General features: G+C 46.0%; 1 protein-coding gene across 1 annotated transcript in view; it reads right to left on the bottom strand.

The window, feature by feature from the left end:
- Positions 1 to 525: 525 nt before the first annotated feature.
- The window catches only part of Lhcgr (luteinizing hormone/choriogonadotropin receptor), a 50,554-nt gene continuing 32,911 nt past the window's right edge, over positions 526 to 18,168 (bottom strand). Inside the window, exons 7-11 of the mRNA XM_051156932.1 lie at positions 16,085 to 16,153; positions 13,259 to 13,333; positions 10,735 to 10,920; positions 7,395 to 7,475; positions 526 to 1,712 (exon numbers count right to left, since the gene is read on the bottom strand). Coding sequence (XP_051012889.1) covers positions 551 to 1,712; positions 7,395 to 7,475; positions 10,735 to 10,920; positions 13,259 to 13,333; positions 16,085 to 16,153 — 1,573 coding nt within the window. The 3' untranslated portion in view covers positions 526 to 550. The remainder of the gene's footprint in view (positions 1,713 to 7,394; positions 7,476 to 10,734; positions 10,921 to 13,258; positions 13,334 to 16,084; positions 16,154 to 18,168) is intronic.

The raw sequence follows: 18,168 nt of genomic DNA, 5'->3' as shown, positions 1-18,168 counted from the left end.
GAGGGACTGCTGTTTACCATCCGAGGCCAACAGCCACTGCACTGCACAGAGCATCTGAGGGACTGCTGTTTACATCCGAGGCCAACAGCCACCGCACTGCGCAGAGCGTCTCCTGAATATATTTACTCAACGATCTGAAGACAAAGATCACTTTTATATTTCCAATCTGTTATGAACTGGCACATTTGGAGCTTACAACAAAAATCACAAGATTGGAGTGAAAAAGATCAGAGACATGCAAAATGACAACTTAAAATTTCTTGATTTTAGGTTCATAAGTAAAATTACTCTGTCTAGATTATCATAAAAATTTCTAAACCCTCCTGAAATGATGTCATCAAGTTTCAGAGGCAGTTCCCACTGCCCATTTCCCATGAGCGCTGTGTCATGGGCTACCCTCTGAGCCAGGTACCATTCTCCTAAAGTGCCCAAGAATAAATACTTCTCTAAAACCATTATACTTCTCTAAAACCATTATATTAAGGTGAATAAGTCAGATAGACTTTTTTTTTTTTTTGTCTACATATTTAAGTACAATTCAGTAATGCAGTTACTGCATTAGCACTCTTGGTGATGAGTCTTGTCTAGGACAGTGGGATGTTTGACAGTGCAGTGTGGGCAGCGTCAGGGCAGCCTGGAAAGGCTTACTCGATCCTGGGAAGCCATCTTTGCAGTTGGAGGTATACACAGAAAATCCCTTCCTTCTGTAAAGTTCAGCCCGGTGTTTACAGCACCCAAATTTGCTCAGCAACAGAAAGAAATCCCTTTGAAATGCCTTGGTGAAAATTGCATAGAGAAATGGATTGGCACAAGAATTGACAGGATAAAAAAGGACCAGTAAAACTTTAGAGTTGGTGACGGTGATAAGAGGTACTTTGAAGGCAGCCGAGATGGCAAAAAAGGAGATTGGTGCCATACACGTGAAGTCTGTGAAGATGAGGACTGCCATCTTCTTAGCAATTTTTGTATCCTTGTTAGTAGCTGTCAAGTCTGGATTTTGAACTGCAAAGTATATCCTAATGTAGCAGGCACAGATGATAATGAAGGCCACCACATTGAGGATCAAGATGGATAAGATGTAGACTTGGGAGAGAGTGGATTCCACATCCATGGGGAGGCAGATGCTGACTTTCATGTAGTTGCTGATGCCCACCAGTGGCAATGTGGCAATCAGAGTGGAAAAGAGCCATCCTCCGAGCATAATTGGGATGGCATGTCTCAGGCGCAGCTTCTGGTCCAGCTGAACAGCATAGGTGATGGTGTGCCACCGCTCGAGAGTGATGACCGTAAGGGTGTAGACAGAAAGCTCACTCGCGAACACAGTGAAGAAGCCAGCTGCACTGCAGCCACTCCCTGTCTGCCAGTCTATGGCATGGTTATGGTACTGGCCTTTTGTTTGGGAATCCACTGAGGCTATGAGCAGCAGATAGAGCCCCATGCAAAAGTCTGCAAAGGAGAGGTTACACATGAGGAAACGGGGCACAGTCAGTTTGTAACGGCTCGTCAGGAGAACAAAGAGGACTGTCAGGTTGCCAAGGATGGCTAGGATGTTAATCAGCCAAATGAGGACCCTGAGGAAGGCATAGCCCATAATGTCCTCACAGGGATTAAAAGCATCTGGCTCAGGAGCACACTGGAGTGTCTTGGGTGAGCAGAAGCCGTAATCGTAATCCCAGCCACTGAGTTCACTCTCCTCAAAGATGGCGGAATAACTGCAAGACAAGCATTGATTTAAGGGAAACAAGAGGTTGCTATGATTCAGAGTATTAAAAGAAATTCTAGAATCATCCTTAGTGGGCTTTTAAAGCCTAAGAAACAAAAGAAAACAAAGCTACCATGGTCTTGGCCTTACATTTGTTGGTTACACTATCTCACTTGATGGAATTCTTTCAAAAGAAAATGGAAAGCCATCTATATATTGTAATTTATATCTATGTAACACACTGATGCAAAGACTTAATGAAGCTGTTTACAAGTGATGGTTTTCTTTGGGAAACAAGTTTAGAGACATAATATATACACGCTAAGTTTAAAAGAATCCTTTCTTGGCGTTTTCTTAGCTATTTGTCTCATTTAGTTGCTAACCGAATTGCTACCAAGCTGTTTGTAGTAGCACACAGTGGAATTGCATGGTTTGCAGCATTAGAAATCCTCAGCTAGTGGGGACTTGATTGCACTGATGTTCCCAGCTAATCCAGTGTTTCAAATGGGAGCCAGCAAAGAACAGCTGATAGTAGAAATTTAGGAAGACGGACAGGGACAACAGAAACAAGGATGAGACCCAGTACCCCTTAGGGTATGGGTCCATTCCCCATGAAGTGCCCCACCCACTGCAATGCCTGGACTCACATCCTCTCTCTTACAGGCACTTCTATTGATTTTTTTTTGGACAGCCTTTATCTAGTTTTAGTTCTTTCCCATTCCAGCCTGCTGCAATGGTCTGTCTTAAACAGAATTCTGAATTCTACTTATGCAACTCAACCCTTTTCCACGTCCCCATCACCTATGGGGTAAAATCCACACTCCTTTTGATGAGCCTCAAGCCTTTGCTTGGCCGATCTGCCTACTTCTGGAAATGTTCTTTCTAGTCTGATCTCTCTGGTAAATTCTCCCTCATCCTGGAAAACAAGTTTCTCAGGGAAGCCATTCTTGATTCTTTTCACCAAAGACTTTATTATCCTTTTTCTCTGCTGGAGTTGCACTTAGTTGCCAATAAGTAATGATGTGTGGTTATCTTGTTTAATATTATCTTAGTTTTTGAGACAGGATTCCATGTAGCCCAGGCTGGGCTTATACTTGTTACATAGTCAAGGCTGTCCTTAAGCTCGTGATCTTATCTCCCAAGTGTTGGATTATAGGTATGTTTGGCTGACTCTTAATTTTGGTGTGTGTATGTGTGTGTATGTGTGTGTGCATGTGTGTGCGTGTGTGCATGTGTGTGTGTGCATGTGTGTGCATGTGTGTGTGTGTGCATGTGCGTGTGTGTGTGCATGTGTATAGGACAGAGGGGAACCATGGATGCCATTCTTCACTCCTCAGGAAAATATCTACCTTTGCTTTTTGAGATGGGATCTTTCATTGGCCCGGAGCTTACCAAGTAGGCAAGGCTGGCTGGCCGGTCTCTGACTCTCTAGTACTGGGACTGCAAAGCTTATATGGCCACATCTGGCATTTTTCTTCTTGTTGTTTTGAAATGTGGGTTCTGGGAATCAACTCAGGTATTCATGCTTCTAAAACATGAACTTTAGCAAGATCAAGATCTTATTTCTGAAGTCATGGTGTCTAGCAGAGTTTTGGTTCCATTCAATCTTTGTGAAGGAATAAGTCTAGACTAGGAAAGCCTGGTTCTGGATGGGGTTGGTAGGGCATGGGGACAGCCTGGCTCTGAATGGGCTCAGTGGGGCTTGGGGACTTAGCATATATTTGATGATGGATATGGACTCAGTGCGTTTTGACTTTGTTCATAATATGATAATTTGGGGAGTTAGAGAAATGGGTATAAGTTTTCTGTAAAGGCCGTTTAAGTATGTATTTCATCACAGCATTTCTCTCATTAAATGTATCTTTTCCTTGGCATGAAGTATGAGGTTAGCTTTCTCAGGACTGGCCAGCTTTCATAGTACAGGTAGGTGCTATGTAGGCTGATAGGGAAAAACAAGTCGTTAATAGTCTCACTCATCTGTGAACCTTGTGAACCATATAATATATATAATGACCTGTATGGAAAGATACACCCCTGGATGAAATAGTGGGTCAAATGCTATGGGGAGAACTAACTTCTGAGTGAATTTAAGGTACACTTTACATGAGGACATGCATGCCTGGTACTGTAAATCTGGCTATGAACTTATGATGGTAGAGTTGCAGGAGTGAACTTACTCCTTTTTCCACCTTTTCTAAGTGGACATGGTACCTAACTGCCTTTTAAATTCAATCTCTATTCCCATAGATTAGTGAAGCTGTCAGTCTTCATCAAAGAAGTTGCTTTGTGCAGTGAATGGTGATTAGCACAGAAACTTACAATTGGTCAAAGGTCAGAGAATAAGTGTAAGCCACAAAAAGATCATCTCTCTACCTCCACCTCCAAGACTCAGGAGTCATCATGGAAGAGGGGGTGGAAAGATTGTGAGAGCCAGAACTGGGGAGGACGAGAGCAGTGTGGCTGCGTTCATGAACTCACAGTGCCGTGGCTGCTTGTGTAAGACCTGCACAAGGTCAAAGGTCAGCCTTTCAGTGGGCAGTTGAGGGGAGGCTCACAAGCCTGGACTCCTGCTTTAAGAGTGTGGCTCCTGGGAGGCCGCTCATGCTTCTAGTGGGCAGCCCCGCATTTACACGTGTGGGGGCATAGTTGAGGTATTCAGTACTAAAGTGAAAACATAGATTAAAAAAAAAAAAGATGTGCAAAACTAGAACTGGATTCAGATCTGGGAAGGGCTGTGGCCACACAAAGGACAGCATAGGATCCTTATATGTGTTATTGTTAAATAACTTTAAAGCAACACAATTAGGTTTTACATAATAGACATCAGTGTAATTACATACTGTTAGTTTTCCAGGAGAAGATGATTATAAGGAACAATTAAGGAAATGAATCCTTAATATTGGTGCTCATGGGTCATCTGGTCTCTTGTTTGTTTGACTGGTTTGCTTTTGTTTTTGAGACAGGGTTTTTCTGTGGAACAGCCCTGCCTGTCCTGGCTCTCTCACTTTGTAGACCAAGCTGACCTCAAACTCACAGAGACCTGCCTGCCTCGGGCTCCTAAGTGCTAGGATTAGGAGCTGTTATAGATCAACTGATTGAATCCCTTGTATTGTTAGAAAGGAAACCAACATTAAAGAAGGTAGGGACAGTCCCAAGCTCCTTTGTGGGAACAAGGATTTGGCCTTCATATCCTTAGCTCAGAGATCTTTGAATCAGTGATTTCCAAAGTGTGGGCCGTGGATCAATTATATGAACCACCAGGGTGTTTGTAAAAAATACAGACCAAACTCTAGAGGTGCAGAGCCCAGGAGTCTGCACTTCAAGCAGGTTCTGTAGTTGCATCAAACAAAATAGCAACACAAAACACAGGTAAAAATATTCCAACCGCTGTTGCCTTGATTTCTTTTATTCACTCTGCTTTATCACTCAAATCATCTCAGCTGTTTGGGGCACTATTTTACAATTTCTAAGAATTCTGTCATGATTTCTGGGCAAAAATTAATAAGGAGTCCAACATGTTTCTCCTTACTCCCTCCGTGGCCCTTTGCCCTGCCAGGCATATGTCTGTCTGGCAGAGGCTCCCAAGGGCAGTGTCATGCTGACCCACAAAGCCTGGTTCTGGTGGCTCTGTGGGAGTGCAAATGGCCTCAGGGACTTAGGAATGCTGGCTTAGGTGGCAGCAGAAATCACATCACTGCTCCAGTGACAACTGAGAGAGGAAGAGGAATGTGTGTGTATGTTGAGGGGGGTTGGGGGGGGAGGGAGGTAGTTAGGAGGACAGTGGGGTCAGCCAGGTGGTGAGAACACTATGTTTTCTTGGGAAGAACAGGTGAGGCTGAGGGATGGCTATCTGGTAGCACTTTGCAATGATCAAAAAAAGTGCTTTCATGGGCTGGTGACATTACTCAGTTGGTGGAGTGCTCACCTAGTATGCCTGGGGCCCTGGGTTCAGTACCCAGGACCAAATGAACTGGATATGAGAGGGTATGTCCGTAACCCCAGAATACAGGAGCTGGAAGTAGGGGATCAGAGTTGAAGGTAATTTTTGTCTATATAATAAGTTGGATGAAAACCTAGGCTATGCAAATTATTAGAAAGAAAGAAAAGAAAGAAACTGTTTCCACTCGGAGCAAAGTAGCTTAGATTATGCATTGCTTTCTTGCAGTCTGAGTTGTGTGAGATAGACTCTGGAGCCTCTTAGCAGAGTAAACTCAAAGGCAGGGCTGATGCCAGCTGCTGAGGGTGGGTTACATCTCCTCATATCCATCCTCAGCATCACAAATGACAGTGCTTAGAGATGGAATCCTGCTTATAAGTATAAAGCTATGTGGCTGCAAAGAGGGATGTGTGAGGAAGAGACTATTACAGGGTAGATAGTGGCAACTCGAAGTAAAGGAGAGAGGAGGAGACAGGCTGGCACCCACCCTGGGGGCGGCTGGGATGAAGCCCTTCTTCAAACTGGTCCTAAAAGTCGTCTCATTTCTACCACTCTCCTTGAGGAGGGTGATATCCCAGAAAGTGCAAGTGCTGACCGGAACTACTGCCCTCAAAAGTGCATGCCAAACTCTGTGCTGTGAGAACATCATTCCAAGGGCCACTTCGAGCCCTGAGATACCCCCCAGGTCCAGGTCTTCCCCACCACACCTCTCATTGCCTCCATAGTACTCTGAGATTGACAGGAGAAGAGAAAACAGAAGAAACTTGCAGAGTATCTGAGAAGGACATCTGGTTTTGTAGTCTTTCAGGGCACACGGGAGGAATAGTAATAAATGTGGCTTAGGGATATGGGGGCTGCCTTTTGAGGCGTGCTCTTTTACAGTTGCAGGTAAGTGAAATGCCAGGGCAGTCAGCATTTAAAACAGGAAAAAATGTTAGAAATCTGTCAATAGGATAGACATGTAGCTGCCATCTACCGTATGTTAATGATGGCATTACAGTTAATGTTAAGGGGCTGGGGAGATGGTGCCATTGGTCAAACGTTTGCTGGGCAAGCACGAGCACCATGTGAAGACCCCAGGCCTGGGGAAGAGGAGATGAAGGGCAGCGCCCTGCAACTCTCAGCTTACGCTAACCAGTGAGTTCCAGGTCTCAGGGAGAGAGACCCTGTCTCAAAAACATGAAGTGATGGCTCCTGATAAATGATGTCCAAGGTGTGACCTCAGGCCTCTCATCCACGCACTTGCACATGCATCTCCACATAAAGGAACACACACATGTGAGAGAGCAATACCATACTCAGGAACGTAGCGGTCAAGCTGGCCCAAATGTCTCTGAAGGGAAGTAGCTGTCTTTAGAAGCTATGTGTGCAGTCTGTCTTTGTGGCATGTGACTAGTGACAGTTACTTCAGATGGAGCCATCACTTGGAGTAACCCTTAGTGACACCCAAATGCCTGAAAATTAAGCTGCAATTTTATATACACTAATGTATACAGTAACAACTTCCTGTTATTCTTAAAAGGGACTTTTTATTTCCATTTTGCTTTTTTTTTTTTTAAACAGCTAAGATAACATGTACAACTAGCTGCCATTTACAACGAAAAAAAATTATTCCCATTTTAAACCATAGAAAAAACACCTTGCAAACATCCTCTCACCAAGACTTTTATCAAAAGAAAATCGTCGCAGCAAATAACAATGAGAAGCCTGCAGAACAAGCCGCGGCTCTCCGAGCATCTGCATGCGAATACTTACAGCGTTTCATTATTCACGTTCCTCGCCGTGCCTTCACATTGTTTGGAAAAGTTTTCAAAAATGGAAAATGAAAAATTCTGTCTGAAAGAGAAGAGGTGGAAAAAGAGAAAAACAAGCCATTGAGCTTTTTGATCCTTTAACCTGATCATGTCTATTTACGCCTTAGGCATCCACATTCTCTGTGCATCCTACCCTCCGTGGGCTCTGCGCCATTGTCCTGACTGAGATGCTTCCCAAGGAGAGCGTAAACCCTCCTGCATTGTCCTGTGTCTCCAGCTTAGAGAAAATGCCTCTGAATGCTAAGTGTTTTGTGTGGGTTCGGGAGAGGGAGAAAAAAAAAAACCCACGTAAGTTTGTTACATTGAATCATGGGTTTTCAATGCTTATTAAAAGCTCCCTTTTGTGGTGTCTTCTAGTTTGCTCCTCACCAACTCTTCTCCTTCCTATTGGCCTTGATGAACTACTTGGCATTCATGGCTTTGAATTATAGCAGGAAGTCCTTCTGTGAGGGCTCGGAGTGGCTGGGTGAGCTGCTGTTGTGCATTGTAGGCCTTCAGCTTTTGTTCAAGAGCTTATGTTGATGTTCCTGTCTCTCCTCTCTTTTCCTCTGGGAAGTCTGGTTTAGGAAAAAGGGGACGGGACAAGGAGAGAAAAGAAGGCTGACACATAGGAACACAATCTGAGGGAGGCTCCGGGATAAGGAATGAGGGTGTGGGAGCTGCCGTGAGCACCTCAGCCTTCCCCGAAGAGAATGGAGGCATGAGGCAGCCCAGAGTGGACATTTCTCTGTCCTGTAATTTTCTAGCATCAATGAAGCAAGCCCTGGTAGTAATGATTTTTGCAAGTGTAGAAAGATGGGAAGTGATGTCAGAATGATTTGACCAAATAGCCTTTCAAAGACTAATCATCTTGTTAGTCTAGGTACTTTTATGTTTATAAATGTGGACAGAGTCTCTGCCCTGATCGCAATCCTCACCTGCCCAACGTGTGAGTGTGCATTGGTGTGTGCATGGGTGGGGGGGGGGAGGTAGTTTCGGCTCAGTATTAGACAGAAGTCAGTATGGAGACAAGTCCACAGTTCACAGGAGCTTGGCCTTCGAATCATAACACTGGATGATAATAATTCTATCTTCACATTTACCATGAAAGTCATAGAAAGCTCTGCCCAGGCAGCCCTGTGCATTATCCACAGGTGCCTCAGTTTGCACTAAAATCTCACAGACTCAACTTCAACTTCATCGGCTTCTACAGGTTCATTGGGCTTTATAGTCACAGAAGTACCTGTGAATCAGTGGAGGCTTCCACGCTCAGTCAGGACAGCCTGAGTATGACGATGCTCATGCCAAGCTCAGATGGTCGTAATCCCATCATCCCCTTTCTACCTAGAGCTGTCTCGTTTGTCTTCTGGAATAAAGGTCTTGAATTAAGCACTCATATGTCAGTAATTTCAGGAGTGTGGCCTCTTCACCACAGAAGTGACCAGAACCAGTCTTACCCTAAGCCAGCATCTGCCCACCCTTCATTCTGAGGCCTTACTGAGGCTTCATATAAGCAAATTTGCATACTCTTACTTTGTAGTCTTTGCTCCTCCTCCTCTAGCTGCCTTGGGCTGCTGCTCAGGGCCCACCTTGGCCTGCACTCGGGCTGCTTTTCCTGACTCATCTTCCCTCACGTGCCCACAGTCTTCCCATGCTTGCTTTTGAATAACATTCATCTTCTAGCCTCTCTCACCCTGTGCCTTCATGTGAGCCCTTCCATCCTGGCACGCTTTTCCCCAAGCCTTCTCTGCAAGACTCAGCAAAAGTTATCTCCTTTACGAAGACTTCCGTGTGCCCCGACACTCCTCTACAGCCCTAGGGCATTTGCCACATTCTCTGTTGTTACGGCATTCGCCGACACCACCTCTGGTGTTCTTTTATGCTGCTGTCCACCCTGGGAGGGCTGACATGACTTCTCATCTTTTCTGTCTTTAAACCTGGTGCATTGGGACATGGCCAGTGCTCAGTTCAAATCCTCTGAAGCTCCCTTAATGATATAGAACCTGATCTGGGTGCATCCTAGCACTCTGGAGATGGAGACAGGTGGATCTCCGTGAGTTCGAGGCCAGCCTGGCCTGCATAGTGAGTTCCAGGACAGCCAGGGCTTCATAGCAAGCTATCCTGTCTCACCCCCCCTCCCAGCCAAAATGATAATAGAGCTGCCTCAAATCTTTAGGGAGAACCAACTCTACTTACTCAAGGCACAAAAAAATATAGTCTGGTTGATCAGCTATAAATAGGTTAATTCTGAACAAAGACAGTAGCAGCCTGGAGCGCTTCTCGGTGCCTTATCTTATTGATTGATTGAGCACACCTCTGCAGGCTTCAGGAGTGACTTCAGAGCACTGCTTTCTTTCCCACTGAGAGCTGTGACCCAATAGTGGGTTATGAAAACAATAGAGCATATCAAGGCTTGCAGTGAAAACAAACAGGCATGAGAGAGAGAGAGAGAGAGAGAGAGAGAGAGAGAGAGAGAGAGAGAGAGAGAGAGCGAGGAGAGAGAGAGAGATGGAGACGGAGAGAGCGGAGGAGAGAGAGAGAGAGGGGAGAGGAGGAGGAGAGAGAGAGAGAGAGAGAGAGAGAGAAAGGGCAGGTAGTATCATGTGTCTGCAGTGCACATTTGAAAAATTAGCTTTAGCTATTTGCTTTTTTCTTTCATTTATATGCGACACTGGGTCATGATGCAGAATGGTGCCTCTCAGCCAGAAGACTGGAAAAACAATGCTGTCTGGAATGAAATCCTGCCCTTTAACTCCTCCCATCCACTTCACCCCCACTCGCAGTTTAGAGAGCTGTGAAGAGGTCAGATGCCCTCTGCTGGACACAGAGCCAGCTGCTAGGTGCTCCTGCCCTCTGGGACTGCCCACTAACCCAGCTGTTGGAGCCATGTTTCTTCTGTTCAGCACTGGACATTGCTTTCCATGGGAGACAAAAGTTCAAAACCAAAACCCAAACCAAACCATGTAGTAATCTGACAATGTTAAATTCAAGATTAATTGGGTAAAACTATCTTTTCTGCTAAGAATTAGAACAGGCTGGTTCTTTTTGACACTTGAGTTTTGCAAAGGCTGCAGAGGTACTTCAGCTATTTGGCAGGTTTGTGAGGCTCAGGGATCAGAGATCAGCAGCATGAGGAACAGCTTGTTTTCTTTTTGTCTATCTGAAAGCTTCTTCATGACTGCAGAGTTGGCTGGGAACGCAGCCAGCAGAGGACAGGGCACTGTGTGCCACAGGACTAGATGGAGATGCGAGGCTCTCCACAGACAGCACTGTCCCGTTTGTCCCCTCTGCTTTTTACTTACTCTTTCTTTGGCAGATTCCTAAAAGCACAGCAGTGGCTGGGGTACGTCAGTGTGGCAACCAGGAGGCTGCTGAACTTTTCCCTGGAGGGCAGTGTTTTCAGTGAGTAGGATGACTTGGCAATGAGGGTCTGAATGGATTCCAGCCCATGGCTGGGCAGGGCCTGCAGTCCGGTGGAAGAAATGTCCCTGCACAGCGATGGGAAGAAAGGCCTTTTATTGACTGATTTTACATATTGTACTCGACAGTCCTCCCTTATGGATGAGAAATCTTTCCTCCATTTTGTTTCTACTTTAATTCTTCATTTCAGTTACTCTCATCATAATCTGAATTCCAAAGAACTGCTCTGGGGTTTTCGCTTTGTGGGCACTCACTACTCTTTTCAAGTTTTCCGTGGACTCCTTGTACCTTCCATATGGCTACTAGACTTTTTCTCTGCTCTCTCCTGATTCCTCTTTATCTCTGACTCCTTTCCTTCACCTCTCCCTCCTTATGTCTACTCTCCACTCCTTCTTCCCTACTGCTCTCTCCGTAATGTTAGTTCACAAGCAGATCCACTAGCCTGCCTCTAGGTTGCTTGGCAACCTCTGACATCATCACCTGCTGCCAGGTGTGTGCCAGATATAAAAGAATGAACCTGCCGCTTCCTCTCTGTCTGTCTGTCTGTCTCCCTCCCTCCCTCCCTCTCTCCCTCCCACCCTCCCTCTCTTCCTCCCTCCCTCCCTCCATCCCTCCCTGTGTCTGGGGTACTCTCTCTTCCTCCATATATCTATCTCCCACTGTCTTTCTCCCCTCATGGTTCACTCAGACCATAGCTCCTTTTCCCTTTCCTTCCTCCACATAAATCTCTCCATATCAGATCTGTTGCATCTCTATATTTTTAGATAATGCCTATTATGCAAAAACTGACTGCTTGCTTTCTAACATGGCAGGCATGTAGGTGACATCTGTGTTCTGTTCCAGGGGTAACAGTCATGGTTTTGATGCCTCGGTCTCTGATTAATCAAGCTCTGCAGGGGAGGTTTTTATAAAGTGCAGATGGACCACCCTATTAAGAGCTTCATGTGGCATTACCATCATCCATCTGGGAAGCAAAGCACGTGTGCTTTAATAATCAGTTGGATGTGTCCATCCAAAGCAAGCATGCTGAGCTAGCACAATTGTGCAGAGGGCTCAGGCCTTTAAGCAAAGCTCCCTGGTTTAACTCAAGGCAAAATCTAAGGAAACCCCAAATGTGCAAAATTTCAGGACGAGGGAAAATCCTGCTTGTTTTCTAAATGGCTAATGCCCAAAGCTTTCCTTCAGCACATCCTGGACAGTATGCTGCCATGGGAGGCCCAGGGTCCAGCACAAGGAGGGGCCAGTCAATAATGATGGTAGGGAAACCACATGAGTATGAGTGGGAAGGGTGCAGGGTACAAGGTACAGGGTATAGGTTCCTATGAGAACAGTGGAGACAGGAGACTGCCCCAAGGGCTCCAGGCCTCCTTCCTGCTTCCTGTACTTGCTGATTTAGGAAACCAGTGCTGTGTTCTGATTTAGAGTTTTTATATGGATTGTTAGTGAGCAGGCTCCAGATTTTTCCCAGATATGAGGCTTAATGGTTTTTCTGTTGTTGTTTGTTTGGTTGGTTGGTTTTTGTTTTTCTTTCTTCTTTCCTTTTGTTTTGAGTGGCTGTATTTAAAATTAGTGCCTCCTATGGCTGAGGAAGTCATCAGCCCTAGAATGGAACCTACTATTGTGATTCTGCTAATTGGTCACGGTTTAAAACTGCCCTTTTAAATGTTTATATTTTTACCTATAGTCCTGACAGTCTCTCAACCTTGTACAGGCCCTTGCAGGGAGCCCCAATTCACGGAGGGTTCGAGGCTCATTCCTCACACAGTTGTAAGAAGAATCCACCTGCAACGTCTCAGCCATGGCTAGCCAAGTGTTGTGGGTGAGCCAGATCAGAGTGCACTCTCTGAGTGGGGTCCAGGTGTGGGGCCAGGAAGCCACCCTCCACTAGCACATGAGGCCACACCTTGTGTTTGGCATTACTGGTTGAATTAATGGCCCCTCAAGTTCACAGGTTGAAATCTTATTCTCTAGAAGCTCAGAATATCTTATTTGGATACAGGCTCTTTACCGTATCACATGATGCTGTCACGGTAGGCTGTAACCCACTATGCCTATGTCCTAATAAAACTGGGGAGAAATGAATTAATAGAGAAGATAGGCACTCAAACACACACAACAATAGCTACAACACATGGAGACTGGAGTTATCCAGAGGGACCCTCAGCAGATAAGACAAAGGTTTAGTACAGTCTTCCTTCTGAGGCACCAAACACACTGCTCCGTCCACTGAGGGCCTGCAGCCCCTAGTGATGTGGGGCTTTGTGGAAGGCAGTGCTTCACTGCAGAATAGCAGCCCTGATGCATTTAGTTCTTTTCTGCAAGCCAAGCTGGCAGTGTTGTGACTGGCCACTAAAAAGGGCTGTCAGGGTGCACTGTGTGGGGAGGGGGGTTGTGCCAGGTACTTACAGGATGCTGGGCCCTGTGGCTCCCTGGAAGGCTCCACTGTGCATCTTCTCCAGGTGGATGTTTTCTTTTAGCTCCCTGTGTGGAGAGACAGTTTTTTAAGTCATGTTTGCACCTCACATCGACCTTCATAGCTGTGTGTATACATGCCCAAACTAGGCTGTGTGCGTGGTGTGGTGGGGCAGAGCGGAAAGGGGAGGCGCGAACAAACTGGAGGAAAGATGCAAGTCTCTGGTGACACTGTAAAGTTGCTAGTGTGTGCATTTGGCTTCACCTGTTGTTTGTCCTTCCCCGGAACCCTCTGTCCAGTGATTCAGCAACCTCCTGTTGGATTTGTGAGGACTTGCTACCATGCAGGCAGGGGAGGATTAGAATGCTCCTCTGCCGTCCAAGGCTACCGGGTTAAAGCGCAACATGCTCCTTATCGGTCTCTGAGTTGCTGTGACCTTGGAGGCCTCAGAATTTGTCAAAAGCCACAAACCAAAGAGTAAAGCTCCTTCCAAGTGGTTGTCTCATGATGTAATCTGACTGTTTTGAGGTGTGCATTCTCAGTGGATATGTAGAGCAAGTGGTCACAGTTTGTACCACAACAGACTTCAGGCTCCACCTGTTGGGAAGACCCCTGTATCCCTGTCCTGATGCCTCAGCCCCCGTCCTTTCTGTTAACAGAGGGACATTCTCTGAATTTCCTCCATTGTTATCTAAGCCTTTTTGCTTTGACCCTCATATTCTGAGAGTTCTGAAAAGCTCTGTCTGCCTGTCTGGACACATCGCCTCTGTGGACCGTTCATCTTACTGGCTTCTGGCTAGGACACGTTTCCTTCTACTTCTACCTGTCTGCATTAGCCTGGAGCAAAGCCTGCAACTCCACTGCCCATTGTTTTTGGGGTCTTCCCCAGCCTCTAAATCCTGGAGGACTTGCTTGCACTCAGGGCAGACACACCACTCCGCCTTCCATTTGAGTTACCCTTCAGACAGTTCAGGAACCATTTTGGATCTGCCTTTTCCTGTGCTGTGAATCTCTGTAGCTAAACCCTGAGTTACAGTTTACTCATTTTCATCCCTTGGGAACGTAGCATGTCCCTTTCAGTAGACCTGTCGTTTGTTGAGTGAATAATGGAATGAGGCACCTGAGAGTGGGCCAGGAAGGCCGTGATGTTTCAGAGCTTATGTTGGAGTTCTTATTAATGGATTAATGAACTCTTTACATGGCTGTCAACAAGACAGTGTACAAATCCCCTCCATGAGGACAATGCTTATGCAGCTCCACTTCTCCGATCCTTGTAGGATCTAGACCCTGAGCTGAGTGCACACAAGTCTTTATCCACACATTCACAGGAGTCAGACACTTAATCAGTGAGCACTTACTGAGGCAGCGTAAGAAGTATCAAGGGACCTTATGAAAGGAGGATTTTTTCATTTTGTTGGGCCAGTCCTCAAAGCAAATCATCTTCTACTGGCAGCCTTGCGTTATGGATGAGGACACTGTGGCTTGGGCAGGTTAACTTGTTCAAGGTGATGCAAGTTGAGAAGCAGTGGGTTGGAGTTCAGACCCAGCTAGTGACCCCGAGGCCCCGAGGCCTTGCCTCACAGCTACTTTACTATACAGCGTGGTGTCTGCACACTAGGCTTCTTGGTTTAAGAGCTATAGATTAAAAAAAAATCATTAGTATATCACACAGATATGAGGTCCTGTGACTCAGACCTTAACATAGCAGAGCTTTCTTGGAGCTTGTTAAAAGTGCAGATTCTCAGCCCCTTTGAGATCCACTGAGGCAAAGCCACTGTGGGCAGCTCCTCAGGAATCTGCAGTCACAGGCAGAGGTGATCTCTTCGTATTATAATGCGTGAGAATCATTGGTCGGATCATGCCTCACACATTTTTATTAATTTTTGTTACGTTATCTATCTATCTATCTATCTATCTATCTATCTATCTATCTATCTAACTATCATTTATCACTATGGGAGAGAAAACGTGCTCATGCCATTGTGTGTGTGTGTGTGTGTGTGTGTGTGTGTGTGTGTGTGTGTGTGCGCGCGCGTGTAGGCTAGAGGACAACTTTTGGAAGTCAGTTCTCTTCTTCCATTGGGTTGTCAAACTTGAGGGCAAGCTTCCTTAAACTCTGTGCCACCTCACTGGCTCATTTCTTTTAAAAGCTGTTCTTTGTTTTCATTAGCTTTATCTTCAGTGTAGCTTTCCAGGTGCTCTTAGGTGTTGCTATTCATGACTTGAGCGTGCAGAACCTTATCCTATGTTGTGACAGACCACATTACCCCATAAACACGTGAGCTTACCACTCTTCCTGAGGACAGCAACGGGAAGGGGAGGCTGAGGGCAACAGAAGGAGCCATCTTTAGGATCAGTCCCCATTCTATGGGGAGCTGCTTCTCCCCCCCCCCAGCAGGGGGCAGGTGGGCAAGTGAAGCTGCTGTGTCTAATTAGGCTGGTAAATGGTGTCACCCCATTTCTCTGCAGTGGGGTCTGGGGAAGAGCCTCCTTGTGAAATATTCTGCCTCTAACACACCATCAACCTGTGAGAGGGGGCTAGAGAGGGGAGCTGCGAGATGGAGGAGGCACAAAGTAGGTTGTTGAATATTTCAGCACACTGTCAACTTCAATGCGTGGAGGCTGCTCCGTCTTTGAAATCAGGGTACTCTGGGGTTTCCAGCCAGCTGGTTGCTTGGTAACACGCAGGCAACTCGGAGGACTAGCCACTTGAAAGTTTATTTTTGCCCTGAGTTAGTTGCTGAAGATTGAATGTGATCTGGTAGCCAGAGTAATACTTCATTTTTATTCATGAGCCAGGGAAATAAGCATATACTTACAGCGAGATTAGTGTAGTCCCATTGAATGCGTGGCTTTGTACTTCTTCAAATCCATTTCCATAGAGTTTGCTGGGGGAGGGAGGAGAGAGGGCTCAGGCATGGGAAGGAGCTGACAGCACACTTTGGAAGCAGATGCTCTCTCTCTCCTGTGACATTTATTGCTAAGATAACCACTGGCATTCACACCAGCTAGCTGTCTTTCCACCATGCTGGACTCAGGAGGCATGTGAGGTGACGCTGTTCTTTCTGCTCTGGTTTATTCTACCTTCTCCATCCCCAGCACCAGTTTCTAAAGTGTTTACTAGGTGCTGGGTAATTGACCGGCCCTGGCATGCCCATCTCTGGATTTGCTTTTCATGGCTGTTGCTTCCATTGTATTGATAAAAAAGGCCAGCACTGGCGCTGTTGGGCCTGTGGTTACTGGGAGCAGGGGCAGAGTGGGATTCAACACTGAGACGCCAGGCTGGCTTATAGACTCTGTGGATCCCTGTGCACCCTGGCCTCTGTGGCCTGCAGAGCAAAGCTTCAGAGCTGAGTCACCCACTCTCTGTATGTGTGCTCATGATTTTGTTGATGCCAAACTAGCTCTATAGCCTGAAAGATCTAAGTGTCTGCAAATGGTTCTTTAAGCCCCATTAGCAGGTAGCGAAATCAATGTAGTGAGTGCAACCAGCATTTTAAAAAGTGAAATGAAGCAGAGCAAGTGAGAGAGTGTTAGAGTGTATCGCTGGCAGTCAGGGTTGGGTGGCATCAAGTTTTTCCAACATTTTATATGGTGTTTATAAAACAACTCTCCATACTTGAAACACACACACACACACACACACACACACACACACACACACACACACAGAGACATATACACAGATACACACATAGATACACATAAAGACATACACAGATGCACACAGACAGATACACACACACACACACACACAAACACAGACACACAGATTTGCACACATGGACACACAGACACACACAAACACACACAGACACATATACAGGTACAGAGATACACACACATATACACACACACATTCACTCATACACAGACACATACAGATACAGACACACACAAACATACTCACACAGACACATATTCACAGAGACACACACAGATACACACACACACACACACACACACCCCTAACCAGACTTAGACATAAGAGGCTCCAGCCTCTAGCCATGCTGCGAAGTGCCAGAGCCAGAAAGGAGTGTAGGCAGCTCACAGAGAACCCCACCCCATCATCTTACAGAGAAGATGGGCTCAGATTGAAGAGTGACAAGGATGGCGCCAGGGCACAGTCTGTCAGAGGCCAACTGTTTTCTTCTCCAGTCCTCATGACCTCAAGATGTACTCACTCTCCTATGAGGAGGTCACATGGTCAATGCCACATAGGCCTCCACATGGTCTTCCTGTTTAACACTCCAACCTCTTGTCCCAGTCCTCCCTATTGGTCATTCTCGCTTTAGCACCATGTAACCTGAAGTACTTTACTAATTCCTGTTTGCCTCTCTCAGCAGAACATAATGTCATGACAACAAGGATTTCAAGCCACGACATTCATCACAGGCTCTAGCAATGCTTGGCATTCAGAGAATTACAGCGTGTTAAATAAACTGGCCAAACATTTGAGTGGGTCTAGGGATGACTTCTTGCGATGAGTCATAACCAACATGTTTGAGAGCCACCATCATACATGTCAATATCTGTGTCAACTTGTTGTGAGCTATGAAATAAGACCTTGCATGTGAAAGGGCCATGGTGTGACATGATTGAGCTGGCCTGTCTCCAGGACTGTGGCTTCCTTCCTTGCTAGTGTTGGCAGATGTGTGAGCGGATGCCTTGAAAAGTGGTTCAGGCACCTGTTGTGAGACGCCTGCTCCAATGTCCCTAACGTTTCTCTAGTCTCTGTTAGTTCAGGCCAGCGTGGATGTCCACTTCCTGTCATATGTGCAAATGTGTAGCGTGTGGGTGTGCCTTTTCTTCCCATTAGTCACAGCAAACCTTTGACAAAGAATCAGGCATGAGGATGTGGCACCCATGCCGAAGTATTACTCGAACTATGAAACTCAGGAGA

Source organism: Acomys russatus, chromosome 1 (genome assembly GCF_903995435.1).
Source record: "Acomys russatus chromosome 1, mAcoRus1.1, whole genome shotgun sequence".
NCBI classification, from domain to species: domain Eukaryota; kingdom Metazoa; phylum Chordata; class Mammalia; order Rodentia; family Muridae; genus Acomys; species Acomys russatus.
This window is presented reverse-complemented; position numbering and strand designations above follow the sequence as displayed.